Source organism: Papio anubis, chromosome 4, assembly GCF_008728515.1.
Source record: "Papio anubis isolate 15944 chromosome 4, Panubis1.0, whole genome shotgun sequence".
NCBI lineage: Eukaryota > Metazoa > Chordata > Mammalia > Primates > Cercopithecidae > Papio > Papio anubis.
In genome coordinates, this window is record NC_044979.1 from 134,966,922 (window position 1) to 134,984,798 (window position 17,877).

The following is a 17,877-nucleotide window of genomic DNA, read 5'->3' on the forward strand; positions in this document are numbered from 1 at the left end:
GAACTACATAAGTGGGTGGAAACCAGGAGGTAAAGATGACTGGGGGCCATCTTGGAGACCAGCTACTATGCCCAGCATCTCCACCCAGACCTTGGGCAGAGGCAGGCCTGGGAGTTGGGGGCAGTGCGGGGAAGAAGTTGGACAGGGCCTTTCTGATGGTAGGGGAAGGTCAGGGGCTGGCTGCCCAGCCGAAGGGTCTCTGACCCAAACCTAGAGCCCTGCCACGGACATCACAACAACAGGTAAGTTCCAGAAGCCCAGGAGCTGATACCTCCAGATTAGATACCCTGCGGGCAGGAGAGGGGGCACCATGCTTCTGGCTCCTGCCCCCTTGGTAGGCGGGGCACTGGGGCTATGCCAGCAAGAAAAGATGGGCTTGAGACCAGCAGGTTCTAGACCTGACACCCTTCCCCTTCTCCTCTCTCAGATTTTCCATGGTGGGTAGCTGTGAGCAGGGCAGGGCTGAAGACCCACACCTGCCCTAGGCCCCATCAACCCCCGCCCCAACCCTGCCTCACCGCTGGCCCACAGGAACAGAACCTGGAGACCATAAGTGAAAATGGAACCTGAATATTCTTCCCTCACCCCGAGCCCAGGAGAGTTCTAGCTGCTGGGAAAGTTTTATGCCTGGGGTCTGAAGACAAGTCCTGTCGCTCTGGCCTTCAGATAATACCACAGGAGGGCCGGGTGCAGTGGCTCACACCTGTAATCCCAGCACTTTGGGAGGTGGAGGTGGGAGGATCACCTGAGGTCGGGCAAGACCACCCTGGTCAACATAGTGAAACCCCATCTCTACTAAAAATACAAAAATTAGCTGGGTGTGGTGGTGGGTGCCTATATAATCCCAGCTACTTGGGAGCCTGAGGCAGGAGAATGGGTTGAATCCGGGAGGTGGAGGTTGCAGTGAGCCGAGATTGTGCCCCTGCACTCCAGCCTGGGCGTCAGACTTGTCTCAGGAAAAAAAAAAAAAAGATAATTCCACTGGAGCCGGAACATCCATGGGGGAACTTGACTGTCCCAGAACTCTCAAAACCATCCCCTTGTGCTGGTGCTGGGGGCCCACCATATCCCCTGCACCAGGCGTCCCTCCCAGAGCATTACAGGGGGTGCAGTGCTAGGATGGACCACAAGGGGGTGTTGTGCTTGGACCAGGAAATGAAGAGCCACCAGCCAATAGTAGAGGGAAGACTTTGAGAAGCAGGGAGGGACAGAGGAGCTAGGCTTAGTGAGACAAGAAACACAGCAGGTAGAATGCAAAGAAGGACCCGTAGTGGGAATTCAGAAGTGGGGTGGGCCAGACGCAGTGCTTCATGCCTGTCATCCCAGCACTTTGGGAGGCTAAGGCAGGCAGATCACAAGGTCAGGAGTTCAAGGCCGGCCTGGCCAAAATGGTGAAACCTCGTCTCTACTAAAAATACAAAAATTAGCCAGGCGTGGTAACAGCCACCTGTAATCCCAGCTACTTGGGAGGCTAAGGCAGAAGAATCACTTGAACCCGGGAGGCAGAGGTTGCAGTGAGCAGAGATTACACCACTGCACTCCAGCCTGGTGACAGAGTGAGACACTATCTCAAAAAAAAAAAAAAGAAGTGGGGTGGACCAGGTGCAGTGACTCATGCCTGTCACCCCAGTACTTTGGGAGGCCGAGGTGAGCAGATCCCTTGAGCCCAGGAGTTAAAGACCATCCTGGGCAACATAGGGAGACCTTGTCTCTACAAAAAATAAAAAATTAGGCCAGGCACGGTGGCTTACGCCTGTAATCCCAGTACTTTGGGAGGCCGAGGTGGGCGGATCACCTGAGGTCAGGAGTTCGAGACCAGCCTGGCCAACATGACGAAACCCCATCTCTACTAAAAATACAAAAATTAGCCAGGCATGGTGGCATATGCCTGTAATCCCAGCTACTCAGGAGATTGAGGCAGGAGGATCACTTGAACCCGGGAGGCGGAGGTTGCAGTGAGCCAAGACCATGCCATTGCACTCCAGCCTGGGCAACAGAGCGAGAGTCTGTCTCAAAAAAAAAAAAAAAAAAAACCCCGAAAAAAATTAGCCAGGTGTGGTAGTGCACACCTGTAGTCCCAATCACTCAGAGGCTGAGGCCAAAGGATCACTTGAGCCCAGGAGTTGGAGGCTCCAGTGAGCTATGATGGCACCACTGCATTCCAGCCTGAGCAACAGAACAAGACCCTGTCTCTAAAAAGCAACAAATGCAAAAAAAAAAAAAAAAAAAAATTTAATTTAATTTAAAAATAAAGCAAAGGCCACAAAAGGAAAGGGCATCATCTTTGGTCACTTTGCCGACCCTGGTTTTGTCATGTGAATTTCAGCTGACTGGGGCAGGGGAGGGAGTGTCGGGTCAGCTCCCATGGTAAAGAAAGCGGAAAAAAAATATGCACCAAAAGGGAATGTGTGCAATGAAATCATGGTGACAGCTGCACAACACAGTTTGCGAAAAACCACTGAGCTGTGTGCTGTAAATGGTTTTATGTTATGTGAGTTACATCTTGATGTTTTAAAGAAGGAATGTGGTAGAAAAAGCAACAGGTCTGGATGCATGTGTGGAGGACAGCTGAGAAAGAAAGGTGATTGTGACCAGGCGCAGTGACTCACACCTGTGGTCCTAGCACTTTGGGAGTCCGAGGCAGGCAGACCGTCTGAGCTCAGGTGTTCAAGACCAGCCTGGGCAACACAGTGAAACCCCGTCTCCACTAAAATACAAAAAATTAGCCGAGCATGGCGATGTGTGCCTGTAATTTCAGCTATTTGGGAGGCTGAGGCAAGAGAATCGCTTGAACTAGGAGGTGGAGGTTGCAGCGAGCCAAGATCACACCACTGCACTCCAGCCTGGGCAACAGAGCGAGACTCCATCTCCAAAAACAAAACAAAACAAAAAAGGTGATTGCTCTGACGGTTCTTGGCAGCTGAATGTGGTCTTCGCCTTGTAAAAGTTGGTAGCAGAACATCACATTTGAGATGTTTTTCCAAGAGATGTCTACCTGAGCTGAGCAGGAAACTCGAGCAGCAGCAGCTAGACCCAGGGCCTGGTTTGTTTGTTTCTTTAAATGTATTTGCTCACTGCAGCCTCGAACTCCTGGTCTCAAGCAATCCTTCCATCTCAGCCTCCAGAGTGGCTGTAACTATAGGCGTGCACCACTACATTTGGCTAATTTTTTTTTTTTTTTTGTAGAAATAAGAGTCTTGCTATATTGCCCAGGCTGCCCTTGAACTCCTGAACTCAAGTGATCCTCTCACCCCAGCCTCCCAAAGTGTTGGGATCACAGGCATCAGCTACCATGCCCAGGGCCCATTTCCATGTACACGGTCATTATAAGCTCTGATGACTACTGGGCACCAAGAGGGGTCCCTAATTTATTTATTGACATTTATTTAGAGATGGAGTCTCGCTCTGTCACCCAGGCTAGAGTACAGTGGCATAATCTAAGCTCTGCAGCCCCCACCTCCCAGTTTAAAGTGATTCTCGTGCCTCAGCCTCCTCAGTAGCTGGGACTATAGGCACACACCACCACACCCGACTAATTTTTGTATTTTTAGTAGAGATGGGGTTTTACCATGTTGGCCAGGCTGGTCTTGAACTCATGACCTCAAGTGATCCACCCGCCTCGGCCTCCCTAAGTGCTGGGATTACAGGCATGAGCCACCGTGCCCCGCCTGGGTCCCTGGGTTAGAGGCAGAAACACAAGAAAAGCAGATAGAAAGCCTGCCAAGAGCCTGCAAGGAACAGCCCAAGTTGTATGCAGGGAAATAAATATTCAGTATCTTGGAACTTACAGAGCGTGTTGTAGATTAAATGATGCAAATGTCAAAACTCAAAAAAATTTAAATGAATGAGCCGGCAACTCCACTCCTAGCTATACATCCATGAAAATTGAAAACTTATGTTCACACAAAAACATTCCAGAAACAAAACACTGGGCCAATGTGAAACTTATACATGAATGTTTTGACATTATTTATAATGGTCAAAAAGTGAAACTAACCCAAATGTCCAGCAACCGATGAATAAATATGCAAAACGTCATATATTTAAAACAAAACAAAAAAAGGTTGGGCGAGGTGGCTCACACCTGCAATCCCAACACTTTGGAAGGCTGAGGCAAGAGAATCATTTGAGCCCAGGAGTTCAATACCACCCTAGGCAACATAGTGAGGTCCCCCCGTCTCTACAAAAAATTTTAAAAATTAGCCGGGCATGGCCTAGTGTGCCTGTAATCCCAGCCACTTAGGAGGCTGAGACAGGAGGATCGCTTGAGCTCAGGAGTTCAAGGCTGCAGTGAGCTATGATCGTGCCACTGTACTCCAGCCTGGGCAACAGAAGCAAGACCATCTCAAAAAATAAAAGCTTCCAGATGATTCTATGCTATAGTATTATACAAGCAGGGTTGAGAATGAGAACCCCAGGTCTGAGGGGTAGAATCTGCTCCAAGGAATCCCAAAGTTGCTTTTTTTTTTTTTTTTTTTTTTTTTTTTGAGATGGAGTTTTGCTCTTGTTACCCAGGCTGGAGTGCAATGGCATAATCTCGGCTCACTGCAACCTCCGCCTCCCGGGTTCAAGCGATTCTCCTGCCTCAGCCTCCTGAGTAGCTGGGATTACAGGCATGCACTACCACACCCAGCTAATTTTGTATTTTTAGTAGAGACGGGGTTTCTCCATGTCCATGTTGGTCAGGCTGGTCTCGAACTCCCGACCCCAGGTGACCCGCCCGCCTTGGCCTCCCAAAGTGCTGGGATTTACAGGCATGAGCCACCGTACCCTGCCCAAAGTCCCTCTTATGAACACCATTGCCTTGGCTGCTCTGCAGGGCAGGTGGCGGACCAGCCCCAAGACACACACCCTTGAATGCAGGCATCCTTCTCACCACCCCATCTGCAGCTCCTGGCATACGGGACGTGCTGGGGAGCACGTGGTTTATCAATCATCTTCTTCATCTTCAGTATTTTCCCCTGGGGCCAGGCGTGGTAGCTCACGCCTGTAATCCCAGCACTTTGGGAGGCCGAGGTGGGCAGATCACATGAGGCCAGGAGTTCGAGACCAGCCTGGCCAACATGGTGAAACCCCGTCTCTACTAAAAATATTAAGCAAAAATTAACTGGGCCTGGTGGTGCATGTCTGTAGTCCCACCTATTCGGGAGGCTGAGGCAGGAGAATCACTTGAACTACCCAAGAGGCAGAGCTTTCAGTGAGCTGAGATTGCATCACTGCGATCTCACTGATCCAGCCTGGGTGACAGAGTGAGACTCTGTCTCAAAAATATATATATGTAATTTTCCTCCTGGAATGCACACCAACTGCTAGAGTTGTGGAACCAGCTACCACCGTTAGCTTGAGCCTAATCAGACTGAGGCCCCAAGGAGGGAACTCAAACGGATCATCTTTCCGACTGGCATGATTTCATATGCTCCACTCTGGCTTCCTGGCATTCAGCTGCCACCTGCTACCAGCGCAAGAGCGAGATGTTTCCCCAGCAAAACAGCTGCCTCCTGGTTGGAGGTGATAACAGTGTCTAGGTTTACCCATTTATTTATTTGTTTGTTTATTTATTGAGACAGAATCTCGCTCTGTCACCCCGGCTGGAGTGCCGTGGTGTCATCTCGACTCACTGCAACCTCTACCTCCTGGTTCAAGCAAGTCTCCTACCTCAGCCTCCCAAGTAGCTGGGATTACAGGTGCACGCCACCATGCCTGGCTAAGTTTTATATTTTTAAAAAGTAGAGATGGTGTTTCACCATGTTGGCTAAGCTGGTCTCAAACTCCTGACCTCAGGTGATCCATCCACCTCGGTCTCCCAAAGTGCTGGGATTACAGGCGTGAGCCACCAAGCCCAGCCATGGTTTATCCTTTTTTTTTGGAGATGGAGTTTCGGTCTGTCTCCCAGGCTGGAGTGCAGTGACTCAATCTTGGCTCATTGCAACCTCCGCTTCCCAGATTCGAGCGATTCTCCTGCCTCAGCCTCCCAAGTAGCTGGGACTACAGGCACTCACCATCACACCCAGTTAATTTTTGTAGTTTTAGTAGAGATGGGCTTTCACCATGTTGGTCAGACTGGTCTTGAACTCCTGACCTCGTGATCAGCCCGCCTCAGCCTCCCAAAGTGCTGGGATTACAGGTGTGAGCCACCACGCCTAGCCATGGTTTAACTGCTTAAACATGACCACAGAGGATGCACCTCACTGTGGCCCCAGATCCTAGAAAAGCACAGCTATCAGGACTCCCAACACTGTCTCCAGCTCAGGCTTAACCCGGGCTGCTGCTGTCTCCATGTTAAATATCGGGGTTGGTGTTTAATGAATTCGGACCCCTTGGTTGGTGCTGCAGGAGTGTCTCGGGTAGCCGCATAGTGCCCCCTGGGAGAGAGAAAGCAAGTGTGGGGTCCTGGAAGCAGGGACAGGTACCTGGTGCACGATCACAGGCAGGACAGGGCCTGGAGCAGATGCTGCCTGGGGCGGGGCCGGGCCAGTGCCGGGTGCTGGCCTCATGGCCATCTCTGAAAGGGTCTGTCCCATCAGGGAGTTAAGATGGGCCACTAGGTCAGTCCTGGTGCCATGGATTGCATAGAGAAGACCCCAGAACACTTTATTTGTTTGTTTGCTTGCTTGTTTGAGACGGAGTCTCGCTCTGACACCCAGGCTGGAGTACGGTGGTGCAATCTCGGCTCACTGCAAGCTCCGCCTCCTGGGTTCACACCATTTTCCTGCCTCAGACACCCGAGTAGCTGGGACCACAGATGCCCACCACCACGCCTGGCTGATTTTTGTATTTTTAGTAGACAGGGTTTCACCATGTTAGCCAGGATGGTCTTAATCTCCTGACCTCGTGATCCACCCGCCTCAGCCTCCCAAAGTGCTGGGATTACAGGAGTGAGCCACCCCGCCCGGACTGTTTGTTTCTGAGACAGAGTCTCGCTCTGTCACCCAGGCTGGAGTGCAGTGGTGCAATCTTGGCTCACTGCAACCCCCACCTCCCCGGCTGAAGCAATTCTCCCGCCTCTGCCTCCCGAGTAGCTGGGATTACACGCACATGCCACTATGCCTGGCCAATTTTTGTTTGTTTATTTATTTATTTATATTGAGCCAGCGTCTTGCTCTGTCACCCAGGCTGGAGTGCAGTGATGTGATCTTGGCTCACTGCAACTTCTGCCTCCCGCCCTTTTTTTCTTTTTTTTTTCCCCTGTGCACAGACCAGTGTTTATTCCTACTCTATGGGCAGGGACAGGAGTGCCTAGATGGGAAGTCAGACCAGGCAGGGGTGGATGGACGACAGCCCGTGAGCTGGGACTAACTGGATCAGGGCCTGTGGGTAGTCTGGTGACTGCATCCTCGGATGCTGCAGTGGTTAGACTGGCACCCAGCACGCAGCCCTTGAAGAGCTCAGAACATGGCTCCATGGCAAGGGAGGGTCCCTGGGAGGCAGCTCACTGAGCCCTGTGAAGTTGCTGTGCCAGTGGCAGATGACACCCTGCCTCAGAGGGGAAACCCAGTCTCAGGAGAGCAATGCCTCTTCCCAAGGTCAAAGAGCGGAGTAGAGCAGGGAAACGATTCTCCCGCTTAAGCCTCCCAGGTAGCTGGGACAACAGGTGCGTGCCACCACGTCCAGCTAATTTTTGTATTTTTAGTGGAGGCAGGGTTTTGCCATGTTGGCCAGGCTGGTCTCAAACTCCTGACCTCAAGTGCTCTGCCCATCTCGAACCCCCAAAGTGCTGGGATTACAGGCGTGAGCCACTGCACCCCGCCTCCCGCAACAGTTTAAGCAGCTCTTGCTGCCGTCCAGGCAAAGGCCAGGCGTCCTTTAGATGTTGGCACCAGGTGGGAGGCAAGAGAAATGTGGGATTTCATAAGCGCATCCTGAGTTTTGATCCTGGCCCAAGCACGGTACTGAGCACTTGGCCTCGGACTGCAACCTGCTGGACCGTGCCCGAGCATTCTCCTTAGGGCGTATTTGTCAGGATTTGACTTCGTCATGCAGAGCAGAGTCAGCGCGTATTTCCTGAATTAATGAAAATGTGAGCTGACCATATATTCAAGAAACAAGTGACGACAGCGTTCTATTGAGGTTGACAACCTGAGCTTTGATGAGCTGTGAAGGGTTTTCATGCCAGTGAGGCCCATCTCTTCCCCGCAGAAATCAGTGTGGAGTGGTGGTCTACATACCTGCAGGGGCGAAGAGGATGGAAAACTCGACCTACGACCCCTGCAAACTGTCCGAGGGAGATGGGGGTGGCCTCCTCAAGCCTGACAACCAGGACACGCTATGTCTTCCACCCGGGTGCCTCTCTGACCTTGGTTACCGACCCCATCAGAGAGAAAGGGACAGAGTCCTCGTCTATGGAGAATGGCCTGGGGACACATGGGGTTGGTACAATGCTCACTTCATCGCGGGTGCTGTTCACATGCTCACTAAAGCGAGAGGAGACGGGAGCTTGCAAACACTGATTTTTCACGGGAACACGATGATCGAGCCTAGCAACGGAGCTAATGGCATAGTAGGGTTTCTATGGATGCGTGTGTCAAATGCTGGGGTTTGGGGTTGGGGAGGGCACGAGGGAAAGAGAGGACAGACGCTGAGATGCAGGCACTGGTGACAACTGGGGAGAGGGCTTGGTTCACGGCAGAAAAGCTCCAACCAGGAGCCCTCGTGACCCACAGAGGGCACAGCCAAGCAGCCCTCCTGGGCAGACAGAGCCCAGCTGGAAGAAAGAAAAGACAAACTCAAGGACATCCCTGCTTCTACACTGGTTGCTATGTCCAAAGTCAAGATCATTACTGGGGCCGGACCTGGTGGCTCACGCCTGTCATCTCAACACTTTGGGAGGCCGAGGAGGGCGGATTCCTAGAGGTCAGGAGTTCGAGACCAGCCTGGCCAACATAACAAAACTCCATCTCTACTAAAAATACAAAAATTAGCCAGGCGTGGTAGTGCATGCCTGTAGTCCCGGCTACTCGGGAGGCTAAGGCAAGAGAATCGCTTGAACCCAGGAGGCGGAGGTTGTAGTGAGCTGAGACCACGCCACTACACTCCAGCCTGGGCAACAGAGAGAGACTCTGTCTCAAACAAACAAAAAAGATCATTACTAGATCTGTATCTTGGTTGCCATTAGGGTGGGAGGATTAAAAAACCCACCTTCTCCAGAGACCCTCCATCCGCCATCCTCACCTGCCATCCTGAACCCCGCCCAGTGTGACCTGCGTCTGACCTCCAGGGGCACTTACCATCTCTAGATGAATACGTGCTTTGCTTCGCGGCTTGAATTTCACCGAGGTCGGATTACCCTGCTTCACAGCAGGGGCAACTTTAGACCTGGCCCCAGTAGGAGTTTCAGGAAGGAAAAATGACACACGGTTTTCAATTTCTATTTCAAGTATATGAGAAAACTTGACTGTAATAAACCTAAGAATGGAGTTCACAGTCCCGATGAAGGGCCCCTGGCCTGGATATCTAAGTAGCTAGTTCTCATGGCCGCGAGAAGGACACCGCTGGCTGGGTGAGCATTCCACTTTAATGTACAGCTCTAGGCTGTACACGGGCACGGTGGCTCACGCCTGTAATCCCAGCACTTTTCGAGGCCGAGGTGAGCAGATCACCTGAGGTCAGGAATTCAAGACCAGCCTGGTCAACACGGAGAAACCCTGTCTCTACTAAAAATACAAAAATTAGCCAGGTGTGGTGGCGGGTGCTGTAAGCCCAGCTACTGGTAGGAGAATTGCTTGAACCGGGAGGCAGAGGTTGCAGTGAGCCGAGATCGTGCCACTGCACTCCAGCCTGGGGGACAGACAGAGACTCCATCTCGTAAATAAATAAATAAATAAATAAAGTGCAGCCCTCCCAAGATCCCATCCCCTCCTCCTGCTTTCTCTCCACAGATCACAGAATCATTTCACACGCTGCTTCTCATTTTTCCTGTTTCCCTCCCTAGAATGTAAGCTTCACGGTGCGCGGATTTTTGTCACCACATTCCCCAGCATGAGGACAGTACCAGGCACCGAAGGGGCACACGACAAGTATCTGTTGTGAACGCATAAAAGGAACGGGATAAAGGCAGACAGGGCATGGGAGTCCAGCCTGTGACAGGAGCACCAAATATTTTCTTCCAACTGAATTATGGGAGTAGAATCTGCTCAGAAAATATTTGTCAAGTATGGCTGCGTGCAGTGGCTCATACCTGTAATCCTAGCACTTTGGGGGACCAAGGCAGGCAGATTGTCTGAGGTCAGGAGTTTGAGACCAGCCTGGCCAACATGGCAAAACCCCATCTCTACTAAAAAAAAAAAAAAAAGAAAAAAAAATTAGCTGGGTGTGGTGGCGCATACTTGTAGTCCCAGCTACTCAGGAGGCTGAGGTAGGAGAATAATTTGAACCCAGGAGACGGAGCTTGCAGTGAGCCGAGATTGAGTCACTGCACTCCAGCCTGGGCAACAGAGCAAGGCTCTGTCTCAAAAAAAAAAAAAAAGACAAAGAAAAAAAAAAAGAAAATATTTGTCAAGTAGGACTGTCTTCTAAACTATTTTTCAGTTGAGCATGGTAGCTTGCACCTATAATCCGAGCACTCTGGGAAGCCTAGGCAGGAGGATGGCTTGAGGCCAGGGGTTTGCGCCTAAGCAACATAGCAAGACCTTGTCTCTATAAAAAAAAAATAAAATCAAAAGACCTCATCTCTATAAAAGTATTTTTCACTGGCTTCTGCCTCTGTATCAAAAGGCTTGTTTATAAAAGCAAAACTCTAAATGATCAAGTAAAATTTTAAGAAGACCTCCTCAGATCTTAAAAACCAAACGACAGAAAATAGACTTTATTCCAAGACAGATTTGTAAAAGATGTTTTTAAAGGGAAAGGCAAGTCACGCTACTAAATCAAACGTTGTTCACAATTTCTGGATCTCCCTCCTCCGCCTGGCACTGCAGCTGAGCCTTGGCGGATGTGCTCGGGGCCCTTGGCCCACAGGAACTTGGCCTCGATTCTCTTCCTGAGGGGCTTCTTAACTTTGCCAAGCCAGGCAGTGAGCGTGGTGGGAGGCTGGGGCTGGCGCCCGCGGATAGCTCCAGATGGAATCCCAGGCCATGGTGCTTCTGGTGTCCCCCCAGTGAGCTTGCGGTGTGGCAGGCGGCCAGGAAGGGCCATCAGCAGACTGGCTTGAATGAAAACCGAGGGCCGAAGTCAGCCTGGCTCCCTCGCCTAAGCTGGGGCTCGGTCCGAAGCACACGCATGGCCTTAGCCAGACACAAACCAAGAGACTGCCATGACAGAGGGAGGAGAAACCTCCCGAGCACTGCCTTCAAGCTAAGCTTTCCTAAGACGGGCTTCTCAGGCCAGACGTGACACCAGACACCGTCGCATGTTACTTGGAGAGAGCAGAGACGCGCGGGCCACAGCGGCCCACCAAAGGCTGCTGTCCCGTGCTGAGTTCCGCAGGCCTCACCCGCGACTGGAGAGGGACCTTGCCCCAATCCTCCTGGCAGGTACCCGCTAAGGGATTCAGGAGACAGCATCACACTGCACGCAGGGTCCTCTGCCACCACCATCCAAGAACCCCGGGGGGCTGGCCACGCGCTGGCCTCTGCCAAGCAGTGCCAGTGGTTCCCAGGCCGGGGCCGCCCAAGCAGGTGAGGGAGGTTTAGATGAATGACTTGGCCAGGGTCACCATGTGGTCCACGCCACATGCCACATCCATGGGCTCCCCAGGCATCGTCACCTGAAAAATAAGACCCAGCATACCATGAGTGGGGGTGGCGCACCCGGAGGAGGCAGGCACTGGTGTTGGCCAACTGGCCCTACCTCTCAGTAGGAGACGGTTTCTCTGAGCCGTGGCTCCCTCCCCTCTGGGAATGGGGGCGTTCACGCCTCCCCAGCAGGTCCATCAGGACAACTGCATTTGGTCATGTAGACAAGGCCATCCCAACTCCCTCCAGTCAACGGCAGCCATCGCCATTCACATCAGCCTGAGAGGCCACGCTGGACAGGAACACAGGCCTGTGCGCATCCCTGGAATCTGCACGCCCCACAGGGGCTGCTCCCCTTCTGACCCTAACCCCAGCAGGCTCCATGCCCCCAGACCAGGTGTTCAGAGATCTCTCCTGGAAGCCACTGCTATGGCTCACTAAGAAGCTCCAGGGGCCGGGCGCTGGAGCTCACACCCGTAATCCCAGCACTTTGGGAGGCTGAGGTAGGCGGATCATGTGAGGTCAGAAGTTGTGAGACCAGCCAGGCGTAGTGGCGTGCGCCTGTAATCCCAGCTACTCGGTAGGCTGGGGTGGGAGATTCGCTCGAACCCAGGAGGTGGAGGCTGCAGCATTGAGCCAAGATTGCACCACTGCACTCCAGCCTGGGTTACAGAGTGAGACTCCGTGTCAAAAAAAAGCTCCAGAAACCCTTTCTCCTGCTTTGCAGGTCCAGTCTGGGAACCAGACCTCACTGGCCCAGCATCTCCACTCATCTCTTTTTTCCTTTTTTTCTTGAGATGGAGTCTCGCTCTGTCGCACAGGCTGGGGTGCAGTGGTGCGATCTTGGCTCACTGCAAGCTCCGCCTCCGGGTTCACGCCATTCTCCTGCGCCCGACCTCTGGAGTAGCTGGGACTACAAGCCCGCCACCTTGCCCGGCTAGTTTTTTTGTATTTTTTTTAGTAGAGACGGGGTTTCACCATGTTAGCCAGGGTGGTCTCGATCTCCTGACCTCGTGATCCACCCGTCTCGGCCTCCCAAAGTGCTGGGATTACAGGCTTGAGCCACCGCGCCCGGCCTTGAAAACTACTTTTAACTGATTTCTTATTAACTTTCCAGAGGTTTGTTTTCGTTTTAAGAGACAGGGTCTAGGCTGGGCACAGTGGCTCGTACCTGTAATCCCAGCACTTTGGGAGGCCGTGGCGGGCAGGAGTTTGAGACCAGCCTGGCCAACATGGTGAAACCTCGTCTCTACTAAAAATGCAAAAATTAGCTGGGTGTGGTGGCGCACACCTGTAATCCCAGCTACTCGGGAGGCTGAAGTAGGAGAATTGCTTGAACTCAGAAGACAGAGTTTGCAGTGAGCCAAGATCGCACCATTGCACTCCAGCCTGGGCAACAGAGCAAGACTCTGGCTCAAAAACAAAAAAGAGGCAGGGCTTCACTTTATTGCCCAGGCTGGAGTCTAGTGGTGCAGTCACTGCAGGCTTAACCTCCTGGGCTCAAGCGATTCTCCCGCCTTAGCCTCCCAAGTAGCTGGGACCACAGGCACGTGCCACCATGTCTGGCTAATTTTGTTTGTTTGTTTGTAGAGAAAGGGGTCTCACTATGTTGCCGAGGCTGGAGTACAGAGACACAACTGTAGCTCACACCACAATGTCGAACTCCTGGGCTCAAGATATCCTCCCACCTCACCCTCCCAAGTAGCTAGGACTACTGGCGTGCACCACTACGCTCAGCTTATTTTTGTATTTTTTGTAGAGACAGGGTATTGCCATGTTGCCCAGGCTGGTCTCAAACTCCTGGGCTCAAGTGATTCTCCTGCCTCAGCCTCCCGAAGTCCTGGGATTCCAGGCGTGACCCCCAGACCTGGCCTTCCAGAGGTTCTTTATGCACAAAAGCAGATATGCGTCTCTTTTTTTTTTTTTGAGATGGAGTCGGAGTTTCACTCTGTTGCCAGGCTGGAGTGCAGAGGCACGATCTCGGTTCACTGCAACCTCCGACTCCCTGGTTCAAGCGATTCTCCTGCTTCAGCCTCCCAAGTAGCTGGGATTACAGGCACGCAGTACCATGCCCAGCTAATTTTTGTATTTTTCATAGAGATGGGGTTTCACCATGTTGGCTAGGATGGTCTCGATCTCCTGACCTCGTGAGCCACCTGCCTCGGTCTCCCGAAGCACTGGGATTACAAGCGTGAGCCACCGTGCCCGGCCTTCTCTTCCTTTCTTAAGTGCCCACTGCAAAGGAAGTGCCCCTGCCTGGCTTGGCCCGAAGACCCCTGCCAGGATGCTGGCACCTGATCTACTGACCAGGTCCAAATTCGACCACCCTCCCCTGGTGGCAGCATGCAGCCAGGTGGTGTGACAGCTGGAAAGGGGATCTGTCACAGTCTGTGGAGTTTACCGAGCTTAAGAGGGAAACCGCCTAATCCAGATGGCCTGGCCCTAAAAGCCGAGAGGCAGCAGGCGCTGACCCTGGAGCTTTGCGCCTACGCCGGGAGACAAGACCATTAGAGACTCCTGGCCACAGGCAGATGGATGCTGGAAACCAAGTCATGCTGTCCTCCCCCGGCCCTGTCCCTAAACAAATGAACGTCTCTAGCAGAACCCATTACAGGAATCACTAAACAAACAAGAACGGGGCCCAGTGAATCACAAAGGCACGTAGATGCAGAAAGCCTGTGAGGCCGGCGGGGGAAGACAACAGGCTGCCTCTGCGGTGACTGGGCCCCGACCGCCTCTTAGCAACCTCCGCAGCCATTAGGGAGTGCTCTATTTACCTTTCCCGGGAAAGTGCGCTTCCTCACTCATCGGCTGCACTTAAGCCCCCAGGTCCTTGCTCCCCTAGGGCTCTGGCCATTCAAGCCCAAAGCAGAGGAAGCCAGGATGGTCTCTGCTGTGGTTGGTGTGGGCAGCGAGGGCTTGGCTCCTGGGAGCCCTCCCTGGGGACCAGTGTGAGGCTCCCCAAGGTTCCAGCTCCCCCTGGCGGACAATCTCACATGGTCTCTGAACTGAGTCCAAGAGGAGACTGCCCTCAGCCATGTTTTATTTTTGTCCTAGGCAAGGTTAAATGGCGTTTTTCTTTTAAGCCAATTTACACTCACAGCTCCACTGCTGAGGGAAACAGCTCCAAAACCCAGAACCATATTTAGCCTCGGTGACTCTCTTAAAAGTCTCAGCAGAATCCATTTAGGAACATTCCTATCCACAATTACAAGTTGCTAAAACAAACGCCCACCAGGTGAAAGACGGGGGTGCGGGAAGAAGGAACCCTGAGCAGTGAGTCCCTCGTGGGGACAAGAGAACCCGGGAAAGGGAGACTGCTCTGGCGCCCAGCTCTGCAGTTCAACAGCACCAGCTTTTGCATATATATATATATATTTTTTTTTCAATGAAAAGGAGTCTCAATGTCACCCAGGCTGGAGTGCAGAGGCGCGATCTCGGCTCACTGCAGCCTCTACCGGCTCACTGCAGCCTCTACCTCCCGAGTTCAAGCAATTTTCCTGCCTCAGCCCCCCAGGTAGCTGGGATTACAGGTGTGCGCCACCATACCTGGCTAATTTTTGTGTTTTTTTGTTTTGTTTTTTTCTTTTTTTTTGAGACGTCGTCTCGCTCTGTCACCCAGGCTGGAGTGCAGTGGCCGGATTTCAGCTCACTGCAAGCTCTGCCTCCCGGGTTTATGCCATTCTCCTGCCTCAGCCTCCCGAGTAGCTGGGACTACAGGCGCCCATCACCTCGCCCAGCTAGTTTTTTGTATTTTTAAGTAGAGACGGGGTTTCACCGTTTTAGCCAGGATAGTCTCAATCTCCTGACCTCGTGATCCGCCCATCTCGGCCTCCCAAAGTGCTGGGATTACAGGCTTGAGCCACCGCGCCCGGCCTAATTTTTGTATTTTTAGTAGAGACAGGGTTTTACCACGTTGGCCAGGCTGGTCTCAAACTCCTGACCTCGTGATCCGCCCACCTCAGCTCCGCAAAGTGCTGGGATTACAGGCGTGAGCCCGGCCACTTTTGTATTTTAAATTTTTGTTTAGAGACCAGGTCGTGCTCTGTTGCCCTGGCTGGAGTGCAGTGGTGTGATCATAGCTCACTGCAGCTTCCAACTCCTGGGCTCAAGTGATCCTCCTGCCTCGGCCTCCCAGGGAGCTGGGATTACAGGCACACGCCACTGCACCTGGGTCATTTGTGTTTTGTAGAGATGGAGTCTCACTATGTTGCCCAGGCTGGTCTCGAACTCCTGGCCTCAAGCAATCCTCTTGCGTCTGCCTCTCAAAGCGCTGGGATTATAGGCGTGAGCTACCACGCCTGGCCTGTGCCCAGCTTTTAACCTCACTCCTCTCCTGCTTAGTTAGAACCACCTAGGTGGGTACATACATAGACGAATAAATAAAATATTTTTTTTTTTTTTTTGAGACAGTCTCACTCTGTCGCCCAGGCTGGAGTGCAGTGGCACAATCTTGGCTCACTGTAACCTCTGCCTCCAGGTTCAAGGGGAATCAAGTGATTCTCCTGCTCAGACTTCTGAGTAGCTGGGATTATAGGTGTGCACCCCCATGCCTGGCTAATTTTTGTATTTTTAGTAGAGATGAGGTTTCACCATGTTGGTCAGGCTGATCTCGAACTCCTGACCTCGTGATCTGCCCGCCTCGGTCTCCCAAAGTGCTGGGATTACAGGGACGAGCCACCGCACCTGGCCAATAATTTAAAAAAAAAAAACCACTGGCCAGGAGCAGAGGCTCACGCCTATAACCCCAGCACTTTGGGAGGCCGAGGCAGGTGAGGAGTCCGAGACCAGCCAGGGCAACATGGTGAAATCCTGTCTCTACTAAAAATACAAAAAGTAGCCAGGCATGGTGGCACATGCCTGTAATCCCAGCTACTGGGGAGGTTGAGGCAGGAGAATCGCCTGAACCCGGGAGGCGGAGGCTGCAGTGAGCCAAGATCGTGCCACTGCACTCCAACCTGGGTGACAGAGTAGGACTCCGTCTCAAAAAACAAACAAACAAACAAAAAGAACCACCACCTAAGACCCAGGGCCATGGAGGCAGTCGTATAAGCGAGGCTGGAAGTCAGCGAGCTCCCCAGCTGTGTCTCCAGACCCCATCGGTCCTGACCTGCCGGGCCCACGGGGAGGGGAAGCACTGTCTATAGGCAGAGTCGCAGGTTCAAATTGTACCCAACCCGCTCAGGGGCCGTGAGACCTGGGGCAAGCCCCTTTGCTCCTGACATCGGTGTCCCCGTGTGCGCACTGTGGAGGGAGCAACCCCACCCTCAAGGTGTCTGGAGGATGACAGAGAATGGACGTCAGGTGCCCAGCACGCTGTCCATGCCCTGTCCTCCCCGAAGCCAGGCTGGAATGCTTGTCCGTGGAAAGCCAGGGCGCTCCCTGGGGGATGAGGGGTGAAGGCCATTCCACACCCCCTCGTCGCTGTGGGTCCACAGCATCTCCTCTTAGGTCGGAGGGTCCTGAAAGGCCAGACAACACCTGGTCGAATGTTCCCTGCCACTGCGTGCTGCCTTATCTCCACACCAGCTTCAGGTTTGCCCAGGGAGGTGGGTGACTATAGAAAGACCATTATCTTTTTTTTTTTTTTGAGACGGAGTCTCGCTCTGTTGCCCAGGCTAGAGTGCAGTGGCACGATCTCGGCTCACTGTAAGCTCCAACTCCCGGGTTCCCGCCATTCTCCTGCCTCAGCCTCCCGAGTAGTGGGACTACAGGCGCCCGCCACCACGCCCAGCTAATTTTTTTGTATTTTTAGTAGAGACGGGGTTTCACCGTGTTAGCCAGGATGGTCTTGATCTCCTGACCTTGTGATCCACCTGCCTCAGCCTCCCAAAGTGCTGGGATTACAGGCGTGAGACACCGCGCCCGGCAGCAAAGACCATTATCTTAAAACTCAGAGGTAACTGAGTCCAAATCCTGGCTCTGACTCCGACTTAGATGTGTGATCCTGGGGGAACCACTGAACCTCTCTGAGTGATGAGTCTCAACATGTAGCAAAAAAACAGGTCCTGGAAAGGTTCTGGAAGCAGAGGTTTGAATCAGGTGGCTCAGATGTCGCCTCCCGGGCCCACATACTCAGAAAAGGCCAAATTCTGTGAGTCTAGGAATAACTAGTTGGTACCAGTGTACGAGCTACAAGTGAAGTTTTACTCTTTTTTTTCTCTTCTTTTCTGGACTACTTCTTAAATGATGTAATATATCCCCTACG

General features: G+C 52.6%; 1 protein-coding gene across 1 annotated transcript in view; it reads right to left on the reverse strand.

Moving 5' to 3' along the window:
• Positions 1 to 10,772: 10,772 nt before the first annotated feature.
• The window catches only part of RCC1L (RCC1 like), a 37,312-nt gene continuing 30,207 nt past the window's right edge, over positions 10,773 to 17,877 (reverse strand). The window contains exon 11 of the mRNA XM_003895901.3: positions 10,773 to 11,701. Within this exon, the coding sequence (XP_003895950.1) occupies positions 11,624 to 11,701 (78 nt within the window). The 3' untranslated portion in view covers positions 10,773 to 11,623. The remainder of the gene's footprint in view (positions 11,702 to 17,877) is intronic.